Genomic DNA, 27328 nt, shown 5'->3' on the forward strand with positions numbered 1-27328 from the left:
GCTACATCCACACGACAACGGCAACGAGATGTTATTTAAAAATATATCGCGTCCAAATGGGCAACAATCAGTAAAATATCAGGTCCATATGGCAACGCAACGCTTGCTGAAAACGATGCAATACACATGCCACACCTCTAGGGGCGCTGTAAGACGGTCCCTTCGGAGACACCAGAACAATAGAAGAAGTAAGGACGCATGCGCATAAACTATTATGCGCGAGACTTCATATTAGCCACAAAGTCAGGAAAATCTGTTTGTAAAATTACATTATAATGACCAAATACAATGAAAAGTATTTTTCCAGTCTCACCTGTGAAAGGTAATCCCATGTGATCTCGTTTGGACGGCAAACCTGTTGGTACAGTTAAACGCAGCTAATTTTTATTCTCCGCTTTGACCTCTCCAAAATGGCGGCGAGGATGACATGATTCTACGCGGAAGGCGGCGTCTTTAATGGTCCGGAATAAATTGAATGATACACGTTGATGGATTAATTTGTTGTTTCTCACCTGTGAAAGGTAATCCCATATGATCTCGTTTGGACGGTAAACCTGTTGGTACAGTTAAACGCAGCACATGAATCTTTATTCTCCGCTTTGACCTATCCAATATGGCGACGAGGATGACGTATGATTCTACGCGGAAGGCGGCGTCTTTAATGGTCCGGAATAAATTGAATGATACACGTTGATGGATTAATTTCTTCTACGTCCTTTTTGAGGAATGCATTGTAGGACTTAAACCCACATCTGAAGAGGTGAGATCGCTCCTTTTTTTTTCCCTATTTTTGCTGGCGGGATTGACTCTGCCCTAAGGGCAGAGTCTCTCTCTCTCTCTCTCTCTCTCTCTCACTTTGCACCATTACACAATAAATATTCACAGTGAAAATATTTTGTAAGCGCGTGTCATGAACCAAGTTATAGGATTTGTTGACAACTCGCATCGCATCGCAATGAGAAGATCATTGGCACTACTGGTGTTAAGAATCAGACCATTTCATAAATGAATATTTTGCTATAGAGCTGCAGTGTTTGTACAATTGCATGTTTTTGCTTCACTATTACTGTCACTATTCTGCTTCTTGCATTACTACTGTGAACTAACGCTGAACATAATAATAATAATAATAATAATAATAATAATATCCAAGCTCGTGTTTCACTCTCACTAGTGCTCTGTAAGGCTTTTTCCTGGTGATATTCGTTACACTTCTACCCGGCGTGAAGCACTCACAGTCATGTGGTTGTGACGTCATCGTAAACAAATCCGTTCTACTCATCCAGACGACTTCACAACGGCAACGTTGCCAGATCTTTCCACTCTGGAACCCGTTCTCAAAAAGATTGCGTTTTGGGCACCTAAAACGCCGGTGCCGTGTGGACGCCAGGCCTAAACGATAAGCAATTGTATCGGAGTCACCTGAATCCGTTGCCGTGTGGACAGGGCCTTAAAAGGACAACAATTGTTGGGGTTCAGAGGGAACAACGCAAAAGTGACAGATGCGTTGAAGGCAAAGACCATGGAGAAATACGTTGATTTTGTTGCTGCGGACCTCTGCCCGTATGACAGCATTGCTGGTCGGGGATTAGTTCAGTTAGCCCAACACTTAGTTGACACGGCAGCCACAATAGGCAAATTTGATGTGCGAGATATTCTGCCCCATCCAACAACTGTGTCACGTCATGTAGATGATAGGGCACTCAAATTTCGAAGAGCTGTTGTTGATGACATGAACAATGACAAGAACTTTCGTGAGAAATAACACGAACGTCTGCATCATGCGGGATTTGCAGGCGGGAGCGGGACAAAATATGGCAGGCGCGGGCGGGAGCGGGACTGAAAAATCATAATTCTTTGCGGGAGCAGGCGGGAGCGGGACTGCACAATGCGGGAGCGGGACTGAAAATTCTGTCCCGTGCAAACCTCTACTCACGGATTTTCAGAGGGCTGTAACTTGAAAACGTTGACATTAGTATTTCATTAGTACATATAGTAAACTGTAACTTGAAAATGTTTGATGGTAGACAGATATTTACCATTATAGGTTGTGCCATATGGGCCTTCATTTGGCACCATGACCTTTGACCTTGAATGACTTTGAAATGTCAAACTCAAGGTCATGAATTTTCATAGGACTATAACCTGGCAGCTGATGACTGAGAAATATTAACATTATCAACATACAGGTATAAAATAAGTGCTGCCGGGCGAGGTTTGTTTTGCCTGGCAACACTTGGTTACTTTTAAAATCAACTTCGACAACTACACACAACGGAGCTACCTGGCAGCCTGCCGCTAATCCCTTGCAAAATCCTTTGCCCTGTTGCTTTTTTGGTGCATTTGGCTAAGTTTTGGCTGCGCTCAAGTCCCAGCTCTAATAGTAACAGTTCTCCACTGCCTGTTACTGTTTGATTCTAACAGCTATAAACAGTCGTTAAATCATCAGCTTCTGTTTATTCTCTCTCCTGACCTTAATAAGACTAAAAATGTAGCTCGGTATTGAGGAAATGTAAACTCCTCTTTCCAGTGGACAAAAACTTACCATTCTGTCACAAAATACTGACACTGGAGACTCCTTAACATCCAAAAAATGTTATTTCTGCTACAAAACTTGACAAAACTAGCTTTATTTTTTTGAAGGAATACTCCAGAGTTCAACACTACAGCTGTAATATACTGTGCGTGCAGTTCCACACGATAAGAATTTGAATCTATGTTTTGTATTTTTTATCTTTGCCTTTTACAGATCTGAGATTATCGTTTTTGTTCCTTAAAAGAGGCACGAAACAGGCTTGGGCAGAATTTTCCACCCAGATGCACGACAGTGTCAAATACCAGCTGGAATAATGCAAACGTGTGTGTGCTTACTGTATATCGGAGTCAGATGCTGGTTACGTCTGCCAGCTTTGTTGGAGGAGGTTATGCTTTCGTCTCTATTTGTTTGTGTGTTTGTTCCCAACGTAACTCACAAAGTAGTGAACAGATTTTGATGAAATTTTGAGGAAAGGTGGGTCATTGGGCCAAGGAACAATTATGTACGGTACTGTGCAAAAGTCTTCGGCACACCATTTTTTTTCATACAAACTTTGTTATAGATTTCTATCTTATGACTTCTACATTATCAAGTCAGTACAAAAACATTTTAGAGTCCAAACGTTTATGTTTTTCCAGGACAAAATTAACTGTTAAAGAAAAAAAAAAGTTTGTATCTGAGCAGCGTATTACATAAGAGAGCACTTTTCAGATTAAAAAGAAAACATAATGAAGGCTACTGGGTTTTGGTACAAAATGAAGAAGTGAGTGTGACAGTCAAAGTGTCCAGAAGAACTGGGGCTGGTTCTGGAAGATGCTCAGTAAAACCTACAGCTCATTTCCTTATAAAACTGCACTCACTGTACCTGAGACTACTATTTTTTTTAAGCAAAGGGTCATGTCGCACCAAATATTGACTTTATTTCATTTATTATGGCTTACTGCTTACTGTTTATAGTATTTTTTTATGTTGAAACATTTCGTTTCATTAATTTTTAAGCCATTTTTGGTCTACAGCATTTCTTTACATGTGCCTAAGACTTGCATAGTCCTGTATGCAGATCCAGGATATTTTTGCCTTTTCCCAACATAACTCAAAAAGTAGTGAACAGATTTGGATGAAATTTGGTGTCCAGCTTTAGCATTGTCCCTGATTCAAGTGATTTGATTTTGATGTTGATAATGTGTGGCTTGGCGGAAGTATGGACTCTACTCTCCCGAGTGCCCTTCTAGTTCACAGTTCTGTTTTCTGCACTGGGAATAAGTCAGAGTTTGTTCTTCAGTTAAAGATAATTCCACTGCCAATTACTGTTTGTGAATTATCTGCTGCTCAGCATGGAATTTTTTTATTCAAGTCCATTTCCATTATTATGAAACAGATTAAGCAGACATTAAAAAGGAAAAGGTGAACAACCCGTGTTTTCTTTCCCTCCCCCCCCCCCCCAAAAAAAAATCTGTCCCTCTGAGTTACATGGAGTCAACAGGAAACCTTTTGGTGGAGAGGGTGGAGACCTCGACTGGCTCTCGTAGCCTGCAGGGAATCAGCCGTCAGACATTCTATCGCATGTCCCAGACCCGGTGAAATGTAGCTGAATTGTCTTGGCCAGCCCTAAGGGTCCCATCTGTATCTCATCATTGCTGAGGAGTGTGCTCCCATCACCCAATCAAGCATCCAGCCAGAGCAGGTCATGATATTTTTTAACCATATTAACATGCCATTGTTGTGTATTATGCCTGATGTCAAGACTCTCGTCTCTGCGAGCCTACCACACAGACTTAATACTTGTGTCATTTTTAGGGCATACCTAACAACCTGTGTTTTCTCCCCCCCAATGTGTCCCTCTGAGTTACATGTTGGTCCTGGGATTGAGACGCTGGCCTCTTCTGCCCCTCGGACCTGCTTGATCCATCCTGGTGCCCTGTGTCTGGTCGGAGTTTTATCGCATCGCTCCTGTGGAGGACGGCCCCATGAGGACAGTTGAGGGTTACACCTGGAGGATGCTCTGGACTCTTACAGTAATGCTTTTATGGCTGAGGACTACAGTTGACTTGCTAACTTTAAGACTGCAGTTGTCATGAACAGTTTTCCACTCAAGTTTCCATCAATGAAGAGTTACAACATCAACGAAACTGTCTTCATGTTAAAACTGTTAATGTTATAGTCATGCTGTCTGTTGTTGCCCAAATGAGGATGGGTTCCCTTTTGAGTCTGGTTCCTCTCGAGGTTTCTTCCTCATGTCGTCTGAGGGAGTTTTTCCTTGCCACCGTCGCCACAGGCTTGCTCATTGGGGATAGATTAGGGATAAAATTAGCTCATGTTTTAAGTCGTTCAAATTCTGTAAAGCTGCTTTGCGACAATGTTTATTATTAAAAGCGCTATACAAATAAACTTGAAACTTGACTTAAATCTTCTTGACCTGATTATTCGACATCAACCTGACACTGTTCGAGGGACTTTATAATTAAGAAAGAACCAAAACGTCAAGGACGTAGGAGCTCATCTGGCCTGCCATCAAAACAAACATGACTACCAAAACATCAAACAGAACTGAAATGTGACAATGTGAGAGAGGACCAACCTCCACGACAAATTGTTTACAACAGGAAAATCAACAAAGAACTAAATTTTGTTCCCTGAGGGAAGATCTATGCAAAACATGGATCAGAACTGAATTTGCATGATAAATGAGAGAGGAGATACAATTCTAGTCAGAAGAAAATTTGTTAAGGTGACCTAATTACTAATTTGTTAGCAAAAATTTGACAATACAACGACCAAGCGTTGTACAGAAGGTCTAATTCTTTCAAATAAAACAATCCAAACTGAAATCTGTTGGGAACTGCGGGAAAGAGGAGATACGATTTAACTGAAAACAAACAAAGTGGTAACAAACTGTTTACAAGAAAATCAACAAACAAATGACCAAGTTTTGTTCCTCATGAGAAGATCGACCCAAAACATCGATCAAAACTGGAATAGGGTGAGAAACGAGAGAGGAGATACAATTCTAGTGAGAGGCCTGGAAAACTCGTTAATTTGGCCTAATTAGTAACTCGTTAGCAAAAAAAATTGACAAAACATCGCCCAAGTTTTGTGTGGAACGATGAGTTCTTTCAAAAAAACAATCAGAACAGAAATCTGTGGAGAACTGATGGAGGAGATACGATTTAACTGAACTCGAGGACTGCCGTGCCATGGTGCCATGTTTATCTGTTCGTACTGATAAGTCAAAGTCAATTCAAATGCCAAACAAAACAGATGTAATGGAAACAGGGTTATAAAAAATTCAAATAGTGTGACAGCATGAAACATGAGTCCGATATTACAATGAGAAACAGCAGTAGTACAGAAAACATAAAAACTACATCCATACACAGGGCTTTCATGAGCAACCAACTGCCGATCGAAATCATCGGTTGTAATGACGTCTGAATCGGTTGTTTTTCGGCCAAATGCAATTTTCCCATAATTTTTCTAACTTTCTCGTCGGACTTATTTGATAAGGAACGCCGTTACGTGCGCGCCGTTTGGTTGCTGAGGCTGTGTACGTGTGACTAGATAAAAGGTGGGAACCAACTGGCTAATCCTTCTTATATCGTCCAATCATATAGCGTGTATTAAATTACAGCATATCACGTGGTTCCCACATGGTAAGATGGCAACCGTATCCTGTATGGTATAGCATGATGGCGACTGCGAAAAAACGAAAGCGAACACTGTTCGATTTCAGCTTCGCAGAAAATACTGGTAAGTCTCACGGAAAATGCCCAGCAGTGTTCTCCACGGGCGCTTTTAAAGTGGCGCACCGCCACATTATAATTCTGGCCCGCCACACTTCCCTTGGCCAAAAAAAAAAACCTAACTTCATCAGTATACACCAAATAAATCGTAAAGTATCCGCTTTATTATAATTTTGTAACTATTTAACACGCAGAAGACCATTAAACAAATGCATACGGGGCTACCTGAAGTGGCCACGTGATTGCAATAGAACACCAGATTGAGGTCTACCCCTGTGTTACACTACATCGCGCTACATTACACTATACTGACACATAGTCACGTTGGAAGCTACAAGCTGCAGCTAGCCAGCAGCTAAATAACTTTGCGGGTGTTTGTAGTGTTATTGTGCAACAGTTACGTTTATCTATTGTCTTTTCTGACCAGACACACACTGTTACAGTAATCATATAACAGTCCACACACACACATTAGTTAAGTTCAGGTCTTTTATTTTACGTATCTGTGATCATGTAGGCGAGAGCTGCATTTTCCCGTTGCTTCACTGTGGTTGTTTACTGCAGGACTTCGGGGTTCTTGGGTCAAAGGACCCGAACTACGGAGGCCAGGATGGCTTTGTAGTGCCAGTCTCGGGCATGCGCACCAGTTCGTGCATGGATTGGAGTGGTTTCACCCAATTAATATTATGTGTATTGTAAAAAATGTATGCATTTATTGTAATTGGGTATTTTGTTTATGCACGGAAGTTCATTTATTTTTCACCCACAGAAAAAATATAATTAATTCAGGGATGAGCAACAAGCGCATCAGCCTCAACTGAAATGTCAGATGAGTCTCACATTGACAGTAAAGATGATATGTACAGTAAGAATGCGTTAATTTTTTGTAAAATGATTTTAACAATGATTTAGCATTTCTTATCCATTTATTGGCCAGTTTCACTGTCAAAAAAGCCCAAAGTCCGTCAGCTTCAGGGGGACTTCGTCTCTCTGGCTCCCCACCGGGGCTCCGCCCCCCCCAAGGCACCACCCCCTCCGCCACCTTTTATTTTTGAAAAGTGGAGAACCCTGCCCAGTTTACATTTTAAAAGTCATTGCTATTTTGCATGTTTGTCGTTATACATTCGATTTCTTTGTTCTGCAAGCGTTCGTGTTATGTTCCGATTTCCCAAATCTTGATTGGGCTTTGTGCCATACAAACTGTAATTGCCATGAGACCCAGGAATGAAATCTACCATTAATATAGCAGTGTAGGTTTCTGAACTGATTTGGATGATCACAGAAATCACCACAGCACATTGCATACACAGATATTCTCATTGTGGGCGGCACGGTGGTGTAGTAGTTAGCACGGTCACCTCACAGCAAGAAGGTTCTGGGTTCAAACCCAGCAGCCGGCGAGGGCCTTTCTGTGTGGAGTTTGCATGTCCTCCCCGTGTCTGCGTGGGTTTCCTCCGGGTGCTCCGGTTTCCCCCACAGTCCAAAGACATGCAGTTAGGTTAATATGGGACGAGGTGCCCTTGAGCGAGGCCCCTAACTCCCAACTGCTCCCTGGGTGCTGTTAGCATGGCTGCCCACTGCTCTGGGTATGTGTGTGCACATGTGCGTGTTCACTGCTTCAGATGGGTTAAATGCAGAGAGGAAATTTCACAAGTGTGTGATGAATAAAGTTGTGCTTTCTTTCTTTCGAAACTCAGCCCACTGAAGTGAAGCAGCGTCAAAATTACTCGACGGGCAGATTGCAAAGATTTCATTGTTAAAATTTTCAATCGTTGTGTTTTTTTGTTTTCTAGTTTTTTTTACTGTTGGTTTGAAGTTCCAGAGTTCGGTGCTTGATGGTTGTATTGTTTGTTTTACTGAAAAAATCATTTGGAAGAAGGTATGTTTTTTTCTGTTTAAGAATTCATATTGTAATCGTAAATGGATAACAGCATTTTATTATTCTTTAAATGAGAAATACGATGTTAGGTCTTATTTACTCAGCACTGTGTATACAGAATTTTTGTTATATGCAAACCTCATTACACAGGTATGGAAAAATTAGAGATGAGCATTTAGGAAAATACTAAAGCAAGACAGTATTTTGCTGAGATGACAAATTGATAAATTTCAAATGGTGTATGCGGCGGCACGGTGGTGTAGTGGTTAGCGCTGTCGCCTCACAGCAAGAAGGTCCTGGGTTCGAGCCCCGGGGCCGGCGAGGGCCTTTCTGTGTGGAGTTTGCATGTTCTCCCCGTGTCCGCGTGGGTTTCCTCCGGGTGCTCCGGTTTCCCCCACAGTCCAAAGACATGCAGGTTAGGTTAACTGGTGACTCTAAATTGACCGTAGGTGTGAATGTGAATGGTTGTCTGTGTCTATGTGTCAGCCCTGTGATGACCTGGCGACTTGTCCAGGGTGTACCCCGCCTTTCGCCCGTAGTCAGCTGGGATAGGCTCCAGCTTGCCTGTGACCCTGTAGAAGGATAAAGCGGCTAGAGATAATGAATGAATGAATGAATGAATGAAATGGTGTATGCTTCAAAATTGACATGATTTGAATCTCTAAATGATGGCATGTCGTGGAGGAATAGATTCTATATGTCTGATTGTACAGATAATTGTTATAAGAAAATGCTTGATGTGTAATTTGTTATATATATTTATAGAAAAATCTATTTCAGATGGACCATGGAGAGCTACCAATTGGCTGGTAGAAATTGCGAAATTCGTTTTCGGTGAATTCTGTTACTTTTCACATTTCATCTATTGTTTTCCATACTAATGAAAACCCTGCATACATATGATAACTGCAATTAAGACTGAAGAATTCACTTCAAATTACACAATTTGACGAGGGGTAGAAAAACACTATTCTTCAATGCATCGCAAATCTCTCTGATAGATTCTGCATCAGTTCATGACATGTCAGTATTGGATTTTTGGCAAGAAGTTAAAGCGAGACGGCCTTTCGATTTCATAAAATCGGTGAAATTTAGTTCACTCTAAAATTTGGTTATTGTGATATATGTTTATTTCTGTAATATTTTTTTTTTTTTAAAAACAGCCCATTCTGTGGTTGGGAAGTTATTTAATTTGAAGGCTATTCCCAAGCAAATAATGTGGATGAAATCGCTTGCTTCACGCGGTCAAGCAGACAGAAGAAGACTGTGTGCACATCTACAGGTTTACCTTTGACCGTGCACTGACAGTTACATCATTCTGTTGCTAAACGAACAGCTGATCACACCGAGGTGCTCGCTGAGCGCCGATATTTATTAGTTTGGTCCTGCGTTTCCTTTCCTTTGCAACATAATGTCTTTTCTTCTTGCTTTCCGTTACTGTAGTCGGTCTTTCACGTTTCATTCGCACACTCATGTCCTCCATTGTTCTCTCCTGTTTCAAATTTGTATCCCACAATGCCTTGCGCAAACGGGGAAAGCCCACCACGTCATGCATGATGTAGTGTCTTGAATTGGGTCATGGTGAAGCGGGAAAAAATAGCGCAGAATTTAGGGCCACGTGGCTTTAAATTCATTAATTGTTCTATTTTTTTAAAAAACTAATAAAATTGGAAGTCTGTGATTTGAATTCAGTAGCTTTCGGTCCACTAAACAAAAATAATTGGGTGTCAGGGAAAATTCTTTTTATGACCTACACTTGAAAAATCTGAAAGGCAGTACAGGTTTAAAGGAACAGTCCACCGTACTTCCATAATGAAATATGCTCTTATCTGAATTGAGACGAGCTGCTCCGTACCTCTCCGAGCTTTGCGCGACCTCCCAGTCAGTCAGACGCAGTCAGACGCGCTGTCACTCCTGTTAGCAATGTAGCTAGGCTCAGCATGGCCATTGGTATTTTTTGGGGTTGTAGTTAGATGCGACCAAACTCTTCCGCGTTTTTCCTGTTTATATAGGTTTATATGACCAGTAACATGAAACAAGTTCAGTTACACAAATTGAAACGTGGCGATTTTCTATGCTATGGAAAGTCCGCACTATAATGACAGGCATACTAACACCTTCTGCGCGCTTCGACGGCGCATTGATACGGAGCTCAGATATCAATGCGCTGCCGAAGCGCGCAGAAGGTGTTAGTACGCCTGTCATTATAGTGCGGACTTTCCATAGCATAGAAAATCGCCACGTTTCAATTTGTGTAACTGAACTTGTTTCATATCACTGCAATATTGGATCATTTTCCTCAATAAATAAATGACCAAGTGTAATATTTTTGTCTCATTTGTTTAACTGGGTTCTCTTTATCTACTTTTAGGACTTGTGTGAAAATCCGATGATGTTTTAGGTCATATTTATGCAGAAATATTCGTCTTCTTCTATTGGCTGCTCCAGATTAGGGGTCGCCACAGCGGATTCTATATTTATGCAGAAATACAGAAAAGTCTAAAGGGTTCACAAACTTTCAAGCAACACTGTATTTATCATCGTTATCATAAGTCATCTTTTCTAGAAATCCCTCCACAAATCCCTCCATTTGCCGAAATCCAACCCCAATGAAGAGACAACAGGAAGCCAGAGTGTAAGCAATGAGCACGTGCTTGTGAGCAATAAAAATCGACTACACAGAATGACCAAATGGGCACCAAGTTTTTGACCAATCACAACGCGTCTTTAATTATCTCTGCATGAACCGAACAATTGGCACACTCTAACGTGCTTGTGAGCAATAAAAATCGACTACACAGAATGACCAAATGGGCACCAAGTTTTTGACCAATCACAACGCGTCTTTAATTATCTCTGCATGAACCGAACAATTGGCACACTCTAACGTGCTTGTGAGCAATAAAAATCGACTACACAGAATGACCAAATGGGCACCAAGTTTTTGACCAATCACAACGCGTCTTTAATTATCTCTGCATGAACCGAACAATTGGCACACTCTAAGGTGAGGAAGTTTTTGTGGACAGGCTTCTCCAAGCACTGAAGATTATTTAAGGGCCGAACCAGACACGGGGGAGACACACTCAGAGCCCTGACCGTCCCCTAGCACACCGGACAGTGTCAGTAATACAGGGGTCAGTGGAAAAAGAAAAAAAAAACGCTAAAATGAAAGTGTTGTCAGCTGGCAAGCGACTGAAGGGAGCTATGTTTTGAGCGGTATGGCGTGTTGAGGCCCTACGGCTAACGTATGATGTAAAATGCGGTGTCATTCTGTGTTCGACGGGAAAATCGGATTCCTTCACTGTTGGTTGGTCCAAGACTCTTCTCGACTCTGTTCAATTATAAATCAAGTTTTATGCTGAAGTAAAGGCCTAATACCGCTTTTGAATAAAGCGGGAGTCCTAATACCGCTTTTGAATAATTCCATGCTAAAATAACCTTCAGTAAGCTCAAACTAAAGAGGTTTATTTTAGCCTGATGGTGCACAGGCTGCCCAAAATCAGCTTTCTTATTAGAGGCTGGAGTGGAGCCCAAATTTTATATGTAACGGAGAGAGTTGTATTTGTACAAATATTTGAATTGTGCCAGTTTGGTTGGTATAAACCTGTATTAAGTTGACTTTGATAAGTCGGTAACTAAGAAAAAATACAGACTAAGTGAAGAAAAGATAAGAAAAAGTGAAGAATACTTCTTTGACTTGATTTTTCAAGGAAAAAAGTGGAGAATGTTTTTTCAGAACCCAGGGGGAATGCTGTTCATTCATTCATTCATTAACTATTCAATGTTGCTTATCCATTGCATGTCGCAGAAGCCAATCCCAGCTGACTTTGGATGAGAGGTGTGTTACACGGGGCTAACACAGAGACACAGCCAGCCAGTCACACTCATATTCACAACTATAGAGATCTTGCAGTCACGTGACCGGAAAGTCAACAGCCGCCATCTTGTCAGTAAAAAAAACAGCTGAATACTGCTGCACTCCTGTACAGAATGGATCAATTTCAACCGACGGACTACACGGCTCATTTTTCTAATGAACAGATAACTAGATATATGTCTAAAATAAACGACCTACAGATTAGTGACCCTTATGGCTTACCGGACGTAGTTTTCACGACCGCTTACCGGACGTAGTTTTCACGACCGTGTCAGTGGATATTGAACTGCCAGAGGTGGAATACCCAGACGTGTATAATTACCTCATTAACTTTCCCTCGCTGTTCAGTGGTGAAGCACTGCGTGCTTATAAATCTCTGGACAGTTATCTTTACAGAAATTCAGGATTTGTCAGCGACTCAGATGTGGCATCTTGTAAACAAGAAAATAATCCTCATTGGACGGGTAAGTCACTTAAGTTTTACTAGTACTGATACTAGATGCACTGACCAGCCGATTATAGAATAGAATAGGGTAATTCCAGCTGTAATTCCAAATCGTCCATCTTGTTTACCATGGATCTGGCGTTGGAGAGGTAGAGGCTTAGCAGTGGAGATTTGAGTGGCTGTTTTCTGAGCTTAGTCAACAGGCCGGCTCTGCCTGCAGCCTCGCTTTTGCTTCCACTCCCGACGCCGCCTCCTTCGCTTTGCTTCCGATAACAATCCACGGAGACCCCACTGGTCTCGCTATCTCGTCTGGAATGTTGTGCATGCGATGGAAATCGCTACAAACCGTCATTTTCTGCTGGAAACCAATGTCCAGTAAGTCCATACGGTTGTAGTGGATATTGAAGTCCGATACAGACGAACAACACGCAAAAATACACACAAAAAACATAAAAAACGTGCACAGGTAGGGAGAGCTTGTAGCCGAAGCCGTTGTAGTAGAATTGTATATAGTAGGGTTTTCCAGAAGAAAAGGTAGAAGTAGAAGCAGAAGTAAAAGTAGTAGGTGGAAATATGGCGTTTGACCGACAAAATGGCGTCTGTCACAATCTGGATCGGCTGTGACGTCACATGCAAGTGCTCCATGGGCAACTCAGAGTAGCTTGTTGACTTAATTTGCATGTCTTTGGGTTGTGGGAGGAAACCAGAGCACCTGGAGGAAACCCACGCAGGCATGAGGAGACGATGAGAACTGAACGACACACAGAAAGGCGCCAGTCGACTGGCAGGTTCGAGCTTGGTGTGAGGCGACAGTGCAAACCACTGCACCACTGTTTTACTGCACCACCCACCACCACTAGGTGCAATAATAACTCAATGGAGCAGTGAGTGTGTTGTAATGCACAACATCTGGGCAAGTCAATGTCATAGTGGCAAATCTGTCAGAAAGCTTTGGGTTTGTTTGTTTGTACATCTTTATTCACCTAGAAGAGATAAATAACATTTCAATTGGATTTAAAATAAATGTTGTGTATAGAGGAATGCCAGTATTTGTGATATACCTCCATGATAACACACAGCTGCTTCTTGACGCGTGTCTTATTACGCTGTTATAATCATCTAGTCATACCCTATGTAGTGGACTTAGACTTATCCAGCGCGTGGAGACAGGATTGGGATCCAGATGCGAGGATGAAAGAAAGCGTTACCGTTTATTACTCAGGAAACAAAAGCATCATGGCGCATCATCAGGACTTACAGCTTCTACATCAGGTGTTACTGCAGCGTTATGGCGGGTAGAAAGAGGATCAACACCAATAAAAACATATTATCACCAGGAGCGGATGAGCGCACAGGAACAGGGTGAGCTGATAGCTGTGAGCATCACTTACCCCTCTTCCACTGCTTTAGTGTCGCCGAAATTGGCCATGCTGCTCACCATAGCTCACCGTCACGCGCCACACAAACCACCTGCGCGTGCGATGGCGCGATGAGATCCCTGCGCGCGCGTGGCGTTTGTTGTGTAAACGAACGAGGAAGAGGATGAGCGCGAGGGAGCAGAGCGCGCGCTGAGTCCTCTGTTCTCACCTGCACGCGGACAACAAAACACACCGCGGTTGGAGCGCGCGCGCACTCACACACGAGTCGTCTATTAAAATCCGACTTATGAGAACGACATGTTAATGTTTCTTTTTTTCTGGCCCCTCTGGAGAAACAACAAATCCGAGCGAAAGCACAAATACTTCATCACAACATGACGTGAGGAACACACGCTGATCTCAATGACGTGTGGAAGGAGGCTCGAGCCGTTTGTTGTTTGTTGTAGAGGAAATGGACATGCTATACAGATCAGCCGGCTCAAGGAGGCGGAGTGGGGGCGGGGCTTAAATCCCGCTCACTTTTTGGGGGGCCAATCGTGTCTCTCTCTCTCTGTATATCCTCGTCTCTCTCTCTCTCTCTCTCTCTCTCTCTCTCTGTATATCCTCGTCTCTCTCTCTCTCTGTATATCCTCGTCTCTCTCTCTCTCTGTATATTCTCGTCTCTCTCTCTCTCTCTCTCTCTCTCTCTCTCTGTATATCCTCGTCTCTCTCTCTCTGTCTGTATACCCTCGTCTCTCTCTCTGTATATCCTCGTCTCTCTCTCTCTCTCTCTCTCTGTATATCTTCGTCTCTCTCTCTCTGTCTGTATACCCTCGTCTCTCTCTCTCTCTCTGTATATCCTCGTCTCTCTCTCTCTCTCTCTCTCTCTCTCTGTATATCCTCGTCTCTCTCTCTCTCTGTATATCCTCGTCTCTCTCTCTCTCTCTCTCTCTCTCTCTCTCTCTGTATATCCTCCTCTCTCTCTCTCTCTCTCTCTCTCTGTATATCCTCGTCTCTCTCTCTCTCTGTATATCCTCGTCTCTCTCTCTCTCTGTCTGTATACCCTCGTCTCTCTCTCTCTCTCTCTCTCTGTATATCCTCCTCTCTCTCTCTCTCTCTCTCTCTCTGTATATCCTCGTCTCTCTCTATATATATATATCCTCGTCTCTCTCTCTCTCTCTCTCTGTATACCCTCGTCTCTCTCTCTCTGTATATCCTTCTCTCTCTCTCTCTGTATATCCTCGTCTCTCTCTCTCTCTCTCTCTGTATATCCTCGTCTCTCTCTCTCTGTATATGCTCGTCTCTCTCTCTCTCTGTATATCCTCGTCTCTCTCTCTCTCTCTCTCTCTGTATATCCTCGTCTTTCTCTCTGTCTGTATACCCTCGTCTCTCTCTCTCTCTCTCTCTGTATATCCTCGTCTCTCTCTGTCTATACCCTCGTCTCTCTCTCTCTCTCTGTATATCCTCGTCTCTCTCTCTCTCTGTATTTCCTCGTCTCTCTCTCTCTGTATATCCTCGTCTCTCTCTCTCTGTATATCCTCGTCTCTCTCTCTCTCTGTATATCCTCGTCTCTCTCTCTCTGTCTGTACACTGTGTGCACAATTATTAGGCAAGTGAGTACTCTGACCCTACCATTATTTCTATGCATGTTTTGCAACCGCAAGCTAGATACACTTGAATGCTAATTGGATTTAAGCATTCTCAGGTGGTATTTATTTGTGTAATGAGGGAGGGTGTGACCTAAAGTCATTAATACCCTATATTAAGGTGTGCATAAATATTAGGCAGCTTCTTTATCTCAGGCAAAATGGGCCAAAAAAGAGATTTAACAGACACTGAAAAGACAAAAATTGTAAAATGCCTCTCAGAGGGATGCAGCACTCTTGAAATAGCTAAGCTATAGAAATGTGAGCACAGAACAATCAAACGTTTTGTTGCAAATAGTCAACAGGGTCGCAAAAAATGTGTGGAGAAGAAAAGACACAAATTAACCGCAAAAGACTTGAGAAGGATTAAACATGAAGCTACCAGGAACCCATTATCCTCCAGTGCCACAATATTCTAGAACTGCAACCGACCTGGAGTGTCCAGAAGGACAAGGTGTTCGGTGCTCAGAGACATGGCCAAGGTAAGGAAGGCTGAAACACGACCACCACTAAACAAGACTCACAAGTTGAAATGTCAAGATTGGGCCAAGAAATATCTGAAGACAGATTTTCCAAAGGTTTTATGGACGGATGAAATGAGAGTGACTCTGGATAGACCAGATGGATGGGCCCATAGCTGGATAACTAATGGACACAGGGCACTTTGACTCAGACACCAGCAAGGTGGTGGAGGGGTAATGGCATGGGCTGCTATTATTAAGGATGAGCTAGTTTGACCATTTCAGGTTGAAGATGGACTTAACATCAACTCCCAAACCTACTGCCAGTTTCTAAAAGATACATTCTTCAAGCAGTGGTATGGGAAGAAGTCTGCATCATTCAAGAAGGCCATGATTGTTATGCAGAACAATGCACCATCACATGCACCCTAGTACTCCACTGCTTGGCGAGCCCGCAAAGGCCTTAAAGATGACAAAGTAATGACATGGCCCCCTTCCTCACCTGACTTAAACCCTATTGAGTACTTGTGTCCCCTTCTTAAGCATGAGATTTACAGCGAGGGAAGACAATACACCACTCTGAATAGCATTTGGGAGGCCGTGGTTGCTCCTGCACAAAAAGTTGATCGTCGACAAATCAAAAAACTAACAGACTGGATGGAAGGCTCATGGCAGTTATTGAAAAGAAGGGTGGCTATATTGGTCACTGAATATTTTTGAAATGCTAGAAGTGTTTATTTGTTAATTCTGAGTTGTTTATTTGTTACACTGAAAATTAAAATAAACAAGTGAGATGGGAAACTTTAAGCTTTTCATTTAGTTGCATAATAATTCTGCACACTAAATGTTGCCTAATAATTGTGCACACTTATATATTCCCCTGAGAAGGCCTAAACTCCCCTTTCCTTTGTTAATCATTCTGGTTTTAGGTTTATTAACAATTTGGATTGACTGAGAGCACTGTATTTGTTCAACGATAAAATTAATCATCAGGAATACAACTTGCCTAATAATTGTGCACACAGTGTATATCCTCATCTCTCTCTCTCTCTCTGTATACCCTCGTCTCTCTCTCCGTATATCCTCGTCTCTCTCTCTCTCTCTTTCTGTATATCCTCGTCTCTCTCTCTATATATATATATCCTCGTCTCTCTCTCTCTCTCTCTATATATATATATATATATATATATATATATCCTCGTCTCTCTCTCTCTCCCTCTCTTTGTATATCCTCGTCTCTCTCTCTCTCTCTCTCTCTCTCGCGCTCTCTATATATATATCCTCGTCTCTCTCGCTCTCTCTTTATATATATCACGGGAGATTGCTCTAAGACAGCGAGGGAGGCTCATCCTCCTCTAAAAATGACAAACATCGAGTAGGATGAATTGCGCTAGGCTTATGTTATAGCCGACCTTATAACATTGCTATTTCAGATCCAGAATCATAGAAATATATGTGCTCAACCCAACTACAGTGCGAAATCATTCCGTTATAACTTTCCCCAGTTCGCCTAATGTGTGCGTGAGTTTTTCCCCCTCGTGACAGCGCGATGCAGCCCAGCCTCAGTGGACTTCAATGGCATTTGGGAGCTATGCACTTTTCAATATCAAAATGCAAGACGGTTATTGGACAAATACTGCGAAAACGCCCGCCCACGGAGTCTCACGGACTCCCAGCCTCACAGTGGGAGGGACATGGCAAAGCTTTCCGCGAGGAGACTGGTGATTGGTGAAAGCGGCCGGATATTTTCTTTGATTGACAGCTCGTTTCAAATATAGACAGGCAGCGGTGAATTTCAGTTCAGTCCCATGCGGATTCGCAAGTGCTGTGGTGTATTGTAAGAGATCAGCTTACATTTCGATTTCATTCATTACATACGGTTTCTACCAGCTTTTTTAGTTTGTATATATTTTCATTGTAAATAAAGTGTAAATATAGTGTCAAGTTTGCTATCTTAGTTCCAGAAATTTCGTTTATTTGAGTGACTGAACTTGAACTTGAGGGGGCTAGTCAGCTAGCAAGAAAGCTGCGCACGGATGCCAAGCATTGCTGATTTAATTTTGGCAAAGCCATTTGCCAGTCTTCCTTTCGAGGAAAAAATTAAAATTAAAGAGCAGGGTAAACCAACGCCTCAAATTGACTTGGTGAAAAAGGTAGGGAATAATACTCGTTCCTTTCAGCTCTCCTGGTACGAGAAAGTGAATTGGCTAACAGCAAGTGACCCACATCAACAACAGTAAATAGGCTACTTTAGTAATATGTCATGGATGGACCAAAAATATAGAATCTATTTAAAATGTTTATGCTGAGTATATTATATTGGAATATATATTTTTCTGGATATGAATTAAACACAGCTACAATTTGGAAAACATTTTTAAACAAAAACACAGCCGAGAACATTTCACACTACAGACCTGGATTAAAAGTGAAGGGTTATCAAAATTGTCAATAAAACATTTCTCAGTCAAAATAAGTAAAATATAGGGAAAGTGTCACTGAATGAAATGTGTGGCACCCAGCTCTATGTTTGGCTCCCCAAGGTCAGTGCTTGTGCCTATTCCAGAACACTCTGCTGTTACTGCTGAGGTTCCTGACAAAGAGCTGCTTTCAATAATGATCAATTTTTAAACAACATGCCACAATTTTAAAATATAAAATGTTAAAATATACCCCCCCCCCCCAACACCACCATCATGTATATTGGACAGTAGGCTAATGGGCCAAAAGAACCTGTTATTTCACAGTTTGTGACCCTGCCAACAATCAGCCAGATCAGAGGCAAGAGTATGGGCAAAATTGATGTGTTTTTTCTTTTAAAATCTGGAAATATCGTAACCAACCAGCCTCCCCTGTTTGAAAGACTACCAGCCGCCACTGATATATATATATATATATATCCTCCTCTCTCTCTCTCTCTCTCTCTCTCTATATATATATATATATATATATATATATATATAGAGAGAGAGAGAGAGAGGGGGGGGGGGTGTATTCATTTACGCTCAGCACTGTGTGTGTATATATATATATAGTGCTGAGCGTAAATGAGTACACACCCTTTGAAAAGTAACATTTTAAACAATATCTCAATGAACACAAACAATTTCCAAAATGTTGACAAGACAAAGTTTAATATAACATTTGTTTTACTTATAACGGGAAAAAGTACGGTTAATAATATAATTTAGATTACACATTTTTTCAGTTTTACTCAAATTAGGGTGGTGCAAAAATAAGTACACCCCACAACAAAAACTACTCCATCTCGTGCTTTGTATGGCCTCCATGATTTTTAATGACCGCACCAAGTCTTCTAGGCATGGAATGAACAAGTTGGCGACATTTTGCAACATCAATCTTTTTCCATTCTTCAACAGTGACCTCTTTTAGTGACTGGATGCTGGATGGAGAGTGATGCTCAACTTGTCTCTTCAGAATTCCCCATAGGTGTTCGATTGGGTTCAGATCAGGAGACATACTTGGCCACTGAATCACTTTCACCCTGTTCTTCTTCAGAAATCCAACAGTGGCCTTAGATGTGTGTTTAGGATCATTGTCATGTTGGAAAAGTGCACGATGACCAAGGGCACGGAGTGATGGTAGCATCTTCTCTTTCAGTATAGAGCAATACATCTGTGAATTCATGATGCCATCAATGAAATGCAGCTCCCCGACACCAGCAGCACTCATGCAGCCCCACATAAGGACACTGCCACCACCATGTTTCACTGTAGGCACCATGCATTTTCCTTTGTATTCCTCACCTTTGCAACGCCATACAGTTTTGAAGCCATCAGTTCCAAAAACATTTATCTTGGTCTCATCACTCCAGAGTATAGAGTCCCAGTAGTCTTCATCTTTGTCAGCATGGACCCTGGCAAACTCTAGGCAGGCTTTTTTGTGCCTGGGCTTTAGGAGAGGCTTCTTTTGTGGACAGCATCCATGCATGCCATTCCTCTGCAGTGTATGCTGTATTGTGTCACGGGAAATAGTGACCCCAGTTTGGCTTTCTACTTCTTTAGATAACTGCAGTGAACTTGCATGCCGATTTTCTTCAACCCTTCTCATCAGAAGACGCTCCTGTCGAGGTGTTAACTTCCGTGGACGACCAGGACGTCTCTGTGAGATGGTTGCAGTTCTATCTTTCTTAAATTTTTGTACCACTTTTGCTACAGTATTCTGACTGATAAGTAAAGCTTTGCTGATCTTCTTGTAGCCTTCACCTTTGTGGTGGAAAGAAATTATTTTCTTTGGGGAATTCTGAAGAGACAAGTTGAGCATCACTCTCCATCCAGCATCCAGTCACTAAAAGAGGTCATTGTTGAAGAATGGAAAAAGATTGATGTTGCAAAATGTCGCCAACTTGTTCATTCCATGCCTAGAAGACTTGGTGCTGTCATTAAAAATCATGGAGGCCATACAAAGTACTAGATGTAGTAGTTTTTGTTGTGGAGTGTACTCATTTTTGCACCACCCTAATTTGAGTAAAACTGAAAAATGTGTAATCTAAGTTACATTATTAACCTTACTTTCACGTTATAAATTAAACAGATGTTATATTGAACTTTGTCTTTTCAACATTTTGGAAATTGTTTGTGTTCATTGAGATATTGTTTAAAATGTTACTTTTCAAAGGGGGTGTACTCATTTACGCTGAGCACTGTGTGTATATATATATATATATATATATATATATATATATATATATATATATATATATATATATATATATAATATCCTCGTGTCTCTCTCCTCACTATATATATATCCTCTCTCTCTATATACTATATATATATATATATATATATATATATATATATATATATATATATATATATATCTCCTCGTCTCTCTCTCTCTCTCTGTATATCCTCATCTCTCTCTCCCTCTGTAATCCTCATCTCTCTCTCTGTAATCCTCGTCTCTCTCTCTCTCTCTGTGTCTGTATATCCTCGTCTCTCTCTCTCTCTCTCTCTCTCTCTCTCTCTCTGTGTATATCCTTGTCTCTCTCTCTCTCTCTCTGTATATCCTCATCTCTCTCTCTCTGTATATCCTCCTCTCTCTCTCTGTAATCCTCATCTCTCTCTCTCTCTGTATATCCTCCTCTCTCTCTGTATATCCTCCTCTCTCTGTAATCCTCATCTCTCTCTCTCTCTCTGTCTGTATATCCTCATCTCTCTGTCTCTGTATATCCTCATCTCTCTCTCTCTCTGTAATCCTCATCTCTCTCTCTGTCTGTATATCCTCGTCTCTCTCTGTCTGTGTATATCCTCATCTCTCTCTCTCTCTCTCTCTCTCTGTATGTCCTCGTCTCTCTGTCTGTATATCCTCCTCTCTCTCTGTCTGTGTATATCCTCATCTCTCTCTCTCTTTGTATATCCTCCTCTATCTCTCTGTAATCCTCGTCTCTCTCTCTCTGTATATCCTCATCTCTCTCTCTCTCTCTCTCTCTCTGTATATCCTCCTCTCTCTCTGCATATCCTCATCTCTCGCTCTATCTCTCTCTCTGTATATCCTCCTCTCTCTCTCTGTATATCCTCGTCTCTCTCTGTCTGTGTATATCCTCATCTCTCTCTCTCTCTCTGTATATCCTCGTCTCTCTCTCTCTCTCTCTGTATGTCCTCATCTCTCTGTCTGTATATCCTCCTCTCTCTCTGTCTGTGTATATCCTCATCTCTCTCTCTCTTTGTATATCCTCCTCTCTCTCTCTGTAATCCTCGTCTCTCTCTCTCTGTATATCCTCATCTCTCTCTCTCTCTCTCTCTGTATATCCTCCTCTCTCTCTGCATGTCCTCATCTCTCGCTCTATCTCTCTCTGTATATCCTCGTCTCTCTCTCTGTATATCCTCGTCTCTCTCTCTCTCTGTATCCTCGTCTCTCTCTCTCTCTCTCTCTCTCTCTCTCTTTCTGTCCTCGTCTCTATGTGTGTGTGTGTGTGTGTGTGTGTGTGTGTCCTTCTCTCTCTCTCTCACTCTCTGTATCCTCTTGTCTCTCTCTCTCTCTCTCTCTCTCTCTCTCTCTGTTACAAAATCTAACAGACAAAATATTTCTTTTGGTTATTAAGGTTAGGGTTAAGGATAGACTTAGGTATAACATTACATTATTTGGCAGCAATAATTATAGTCAATGGAAGTCCTCACCAGGATAGTAAAACAATTGTATATTTGTGTGTGTGTGGGTGGGGGGGCTTACTGGTGCTCGTTGCCAGATTTACGATGTTTATTCCCAAGAGAGTTTAAAACCAAACAAGTTTTCCATAATACTATAAACCAGGCCCCAACAAAACATGCAGAGTAAACTCGACATAAACTACAGCCCCAGTTCCAAAAAAGTAGGGACACTGTGTAAAACATAAATAAAAACAGAATATGATAATTTGCAAATCATGGAATCCCTATATTTCATTGAACATAGTACAAAGACAACATATCAAATGTTGAAACTGAGAAATTTTATTGTTTTTTGAAAAATATATGCTCATTTTGAATTTGATGCCAGCAACATGTTTCAGAAAAGTTGGTTGGGAAGGGGCAACAAAAGACTGAAAAAGTTGTGTAATGCTAAAAAAAAAACTAATTTGGTTAATTGGCAACAGGTCAGTAACATGATTGGGTATAAGAAGAGCATCCCGGAGAGGTGGAGTCTCTCAGAAGTAAAGATGGGAGGGGTTCACTGCTCTGTGAAAGACTGCTTGGGTAAACAGTGCAACAATTTAAGAATAACGTTCTTCAATGTAAGGTTGCAAAGAATTTGGGGATCACATCATGTATGGTACAAAATATCATTAAAAGACTCAGAGAATCTGGAGAAATCTCTGTATGCAAGAGACAAGGCTGAAAACTGATATTGGATGCCTGTGATCTTCAGGCCCTAAGGCGACACTGCATTAAAAGCAGACACGTGTCTGTCATGGAAATAACTGTATGGGCTCAGGAACACTTCAGAAAACCACTGTCTGTGAAAACAGTTCATTACTGCATCCACAAATGCAAGTTAAACCACATATAAACAATATCCAGAAACACCGCCACCTTCTCTGGGCCCGAGGTCTTTTACGATGGACTGAGGCAAAGTGGAAAACTGTCCCAAAGTCTGATGAATCAAAAGTAGAAATTATTTTTCGAAATCATGGACACCACATCGTCCAGGCTAAAGAGGAGAGGGACCATCTGGCTTGTTATCAGTGCACAGTTCAAAAGCCAGCATCTGTGATGGTATGAGGGGGCATTAGTGCACATGACATTGTACATCTGGGAAGGCATCATTAATGCTGAATGATATTTACACGTTTCAGAATAATATGCTGTCCCAGGCAAAATCTTTTTCAGGGAAGGCCTTCCTTCTTTCAGCAAGACAATGCCAAACTGCATTCTGCACATGTTAAAACTGCACAGCTCCATAGTAAAAGAGACGGGGTGCTAAATTGGCCTGCCTGCAGTCCAGACCTGTCTCCCATTTAAAACATTTGGCGCATTATGAAGTGCAAAATATGACAAAGGAGACCCCAAACTGTTGAGCAACTGAAATTGTATATCAGGCAAGAATGAAACAACATTTCTCTTTCAAAACTACAGTAATTGGTCTCCTCACTTCCCAAACATTTACAGAGTGTTGTTAAAAGTAGAGGTGATGCAACACAGTGGTAAACATGCCCCTGTCCCAACTTTTCTGAAATGTGTTGCTGACATCAAATTCAAAATGAGCATATATTTTTCAAAAAACAATAAAAATTTCTCAGTTTCGACATTTGAAATGTTGTCTTTGTGCTATTTTTAACGAAATATAGGGTTTCCATGATTTGAAAATTATCGCATTCTGTTTTTATTTACAGTTTACACAGCATCCCTACTTTTTTGGAATTGGGGTGATTGACAAAATCATCAGAATTTATCATTTTTTGTAGAAATATCCTTCCAGTCCAATGGGATTTAAAAAAAAAATCTCTGTTTCAGAAACTTGTTGACCTGGCATCCACGCTTGTATAAACTCCTTTAGGTTATTTTGAGCTTTCTTTATCAGGAGGTGGTGGCACGGTGGTGTAGTGGTTAGCACTGTCGCCTCACAGCAAGAAGGTTCTGGGTTCGAGCCCAGTGGCTGGCGAGGGCCTTTCTGTGTGGAGTTTGCATGTTCTCCCCATGTCTGCGTGGGTTTCCTCCGGGTGCTCCGGTTTCCCCCACAGTCCAAAGACATGCAGGTTAGGCTAATTGGTGGCTCTGACCGTGAGTGTGAATGGTTGTTTGTCTCTATGCCCATGTTTACATTAGACCGTATCAGCGGATCATCAGATTAACGTTTTTAAAACGATTAGTGTGCACACAGCAACACCAATACACGGATACGCTCGGCTCCGCAGGCATCCTGCGCTCCAAATCACTCCGCCCTGAACAGCGAGTGCCCTCTGGAGGGTGCGCACTCCTGCCCTGCGCAGCTCACAGAGCGCGCGAGTGAAGTGCACGAGCCACGATTCGGGACTGAGCCGCTGTGTGTGTGATCCCAGCGCATATCACTTACTACTTGCAAGTGGAACGATGGCAAGCCTAAAGACAATCATAACTACACAATGGGCAGTATTTGCATCAGTATTTGCAGTATTTTCATACTTTTATACTCTTTAATGAAAGGTGATACAAGGCGGAAGTCCGCGCCGTTTTTCAGCAGTCGCGTCACATGACCAACGCCAGCGAATCAGGAAGGTGGATGTCACAGTGACGTTGTCCAATGAGATGCCAGCTAGAGCTCAGCACAGCGTATCTGCGTATTCTGAATGTTTACACAGCACCGGAGCTGACACGATCTGGATTGAATACGTGGACCCTGGCGGATTCCCGTTTCCCGGCGTTTCCAGGCGGTTTAATGTAAACGGACAGTGCATCCGCGAAGAAAACGAGACAGATACGGTCTAATGTAAACGTAGCCTATGTGTCAGCCCTGCAATGATCTGACGACTTGTCCAGGGTGTACCCCACCTCTCACCCGTAGTCAGCTGGGATAAGCTCCAGCTTGCCTGCAACCCTGCACAGGATAAGCGGTTACAGATAATGGATGGATTATTAGGAGGTAACTTATGAACTGTGTTTTGGTGTGTGCAGGTTTGGGTGTTGGGTTGTTTGCATATGCTACTTTAGATTTATTCTATCTTATATTTTCTATATGTCAGAAAACTGATTTTTGATGCAAACAGTAAAGAAAGACTATAGTTCACATACTGTGGTTGAACAGGTGAACTGAGAACTGAGATGAACTGGAAGCCCATCCAGGATGTATTCCCACCTTACACCTAGTGTTCCCAGGATAGGCTCCAGATCAACCACAACCCTGACTGGGATAAATCAGTTACTGAAGATGAATGAATGAACTGACAAGGTGAAGAGATAAGGTGTTCTAACTCACTCAGTTTTAGTAACTGCTTTCTCCTAGTCAGGGTTGTTGAGGATCTGGAGAACACTTTATCCTGGGAACACTGGGTGTGAGGCAGGAATACACCCTGGATGGGACACCAGTCCATCACACACTAACACCAAAATACACTCATTCACACATAGCAGCAGTTTCGCACTGCCAGGCCAAATAGTGGCATGTTTAGGAAATTGGAGGACACCAGAAAACCCAGAGGAAACCCATACAACCCAGAGAGAACATGTGAAATTCAACACATTTAGTCACCCAAGCTTTATGAAAATATTTGCAGTAGGACCTTGATGAAAGAAATGTTTAGGGAAAAGTACATGTTTTTGTTGTGAATTCATTACAAATCTAATGTGTACCCATAATTTGGTCATTATTAATTCCTGACCATCTACAAACCAATGATTTATAATCACACTATCCGGCAAGGTCACTCTGAAGTGTTCAGGTTCCCTTTTGGTTCAGGTTCCTCTTGAGGTATTCTTCTTGTTCATGTTGTCTCAGGGAGTTTTTCCTTGCCAGTGTCACCTCTGGATTGCTCATTAGGGAACTAAATCTACAGCCAGGTTTTTGTAAAGCCGCTTTGTGACAATGTTTACTGTTAAAAGCGCTGCACAAATAAAGTTGTATTAAAAATGAAAGGTTCTCACATGCTTCCTCAAATATATGTGAAAGTGAAGACAGTGCATGAAGACAGTAAATTCAATGTCTATACAATGCTCTTTATATGCACATATGCCAATATTCTTTTTTTGCACAAGAACATACAAGTTTACAATACTTATTTATCTCCATGCTGCTATTCTGCACTTTGCACTTTACCATACTGCACCTTGTATTATTGTACCCTTGTACTATTGCACCCCAGTAACATACCTCAAACTTGACTACATTTCTGGAACTACAATTCTGGAACTACAATTCTGGACTACATTACCTCAAACTTGACTTCATTTCTGGATCACTGTGAATATTCTGGGAACTGTATGCCCACTGTCTGTCTATATGTTGTGTTAATTTGCTTATCTGTTGATGTCTGTGTGCACTTTTATGTTTAGTTGTGTGTCAGTTTTTTAATACTGCACATTTGGAGTTTGGGGAAATGCAATTTCAATCCTCTGTGTAATTCTGTTACATGGTGTGATTGACAATAAAGTTCACTTTGACTTTGACTTTTCTGAACATTAATGAACACGGGTGGTTTTCAGATTATCCTGACGATCCATTGGAGAGATTATCAGATTTTCTAAAAGTCCTAAAAGTAGATAAAGAGAACCCAGTTAAACAAATGAGACAAAAATATCATACTTGGTCATTTATTTATTGAGGAAAATGATCCAATATTACATATCTGTGAGTGGCAAAAGTATGTGAACCTTTGCTTTCAGTATCTGGTGTGAGCCCCTTGTGCAGCAATAACTGCAACTAAACGTTTCCAGTAACTGTTGATCAATCCTGCACACCGGCTTGAAGGAATTTTAGCCCATTCCTCCAGACAGAACAGCTTCAACTCTGGGATGTTGGTGGGTTTCCTCACATGAACTGCTCGCTTCAGGTCCTTCCACAACATTTCGATTGGATTAAGGTCAGGACTTTGACTTGGCCATTCCAAAACATTAACTTTATTCTTCTTTAGCCATTCTTTGGTAGAATGACTTGTGTGCTCAGGGTCATTGTCTTGCTGCATGACCCACCTTCTCTTGAGATTCAGTTCATGGACAGCTGTCCTGACACTTTCCTTTAGAATTTGCTGGTATAATTCAGAATTCATTGTTCCATCAATGATGGCAAGCTCTCCTGGCCCAGATGCAGCAAAACATGCCCAAACCACGATACCACCACCACCCTGTTTCACAGATGAGATAAGGTTCTTATGCTGGAATGCAATGATTTCCTTTCTCCAAACATAACACTTCTCATTTAAACCAAAAATTTCTATTTTGGTCTCATCCAGCCACAAAACATTTTTCCAATA

The 27328-nt window shown here is 41.7% G+C and overlaps 1 protein-coding gene across 7 annotated transcripts in view; it reads right to left on the reverse strand.

Moving 5' to 3' along the window:
- si:dkeyp-97b10.3 (NACHT, LRR and PYD domains-containing protein 1) overlaps positions 1-14237 on the reverse strand; it is a 92847-nt gene extending 78610 nt beyond the window's left edge. For all 7 annotated transcript variants that reach the window (XR_009651296.1, XR_009651295.1, XR_009651294.1 and 4 more), the window contains exon 1: positions 13872-14237. Coding sequence is in view for 2 of the 7 variants with exons in the window: in XM_060905845.1 (XP_060761828.1) it covers positions 13872-13921 (50 nt within the window). In the remaining 5 variants the exon portion in view is untranslated. The remainder of the gene's footprint in view (positions 1-13871) is intronic.
- Between the last annotated feature and the right edge of the window lie 13091 nt (positions 14238-27328).

This window comes from Neoarius graeffei, chromosome 23, assembly GCF_027579695.1.
Source record: "Neoarius graeffei isolate fNeoGra1 chromosome 23, fNeoGra1.pri, whole genome shotgun sequence".
NCBI classification, from domain to species: domain Eukaryota; kingdom Metazoa; phylum Chordata; class Actinopteri; order Siluriformes; family Ariidae; genus Neoarius; species Neoarius graeffei.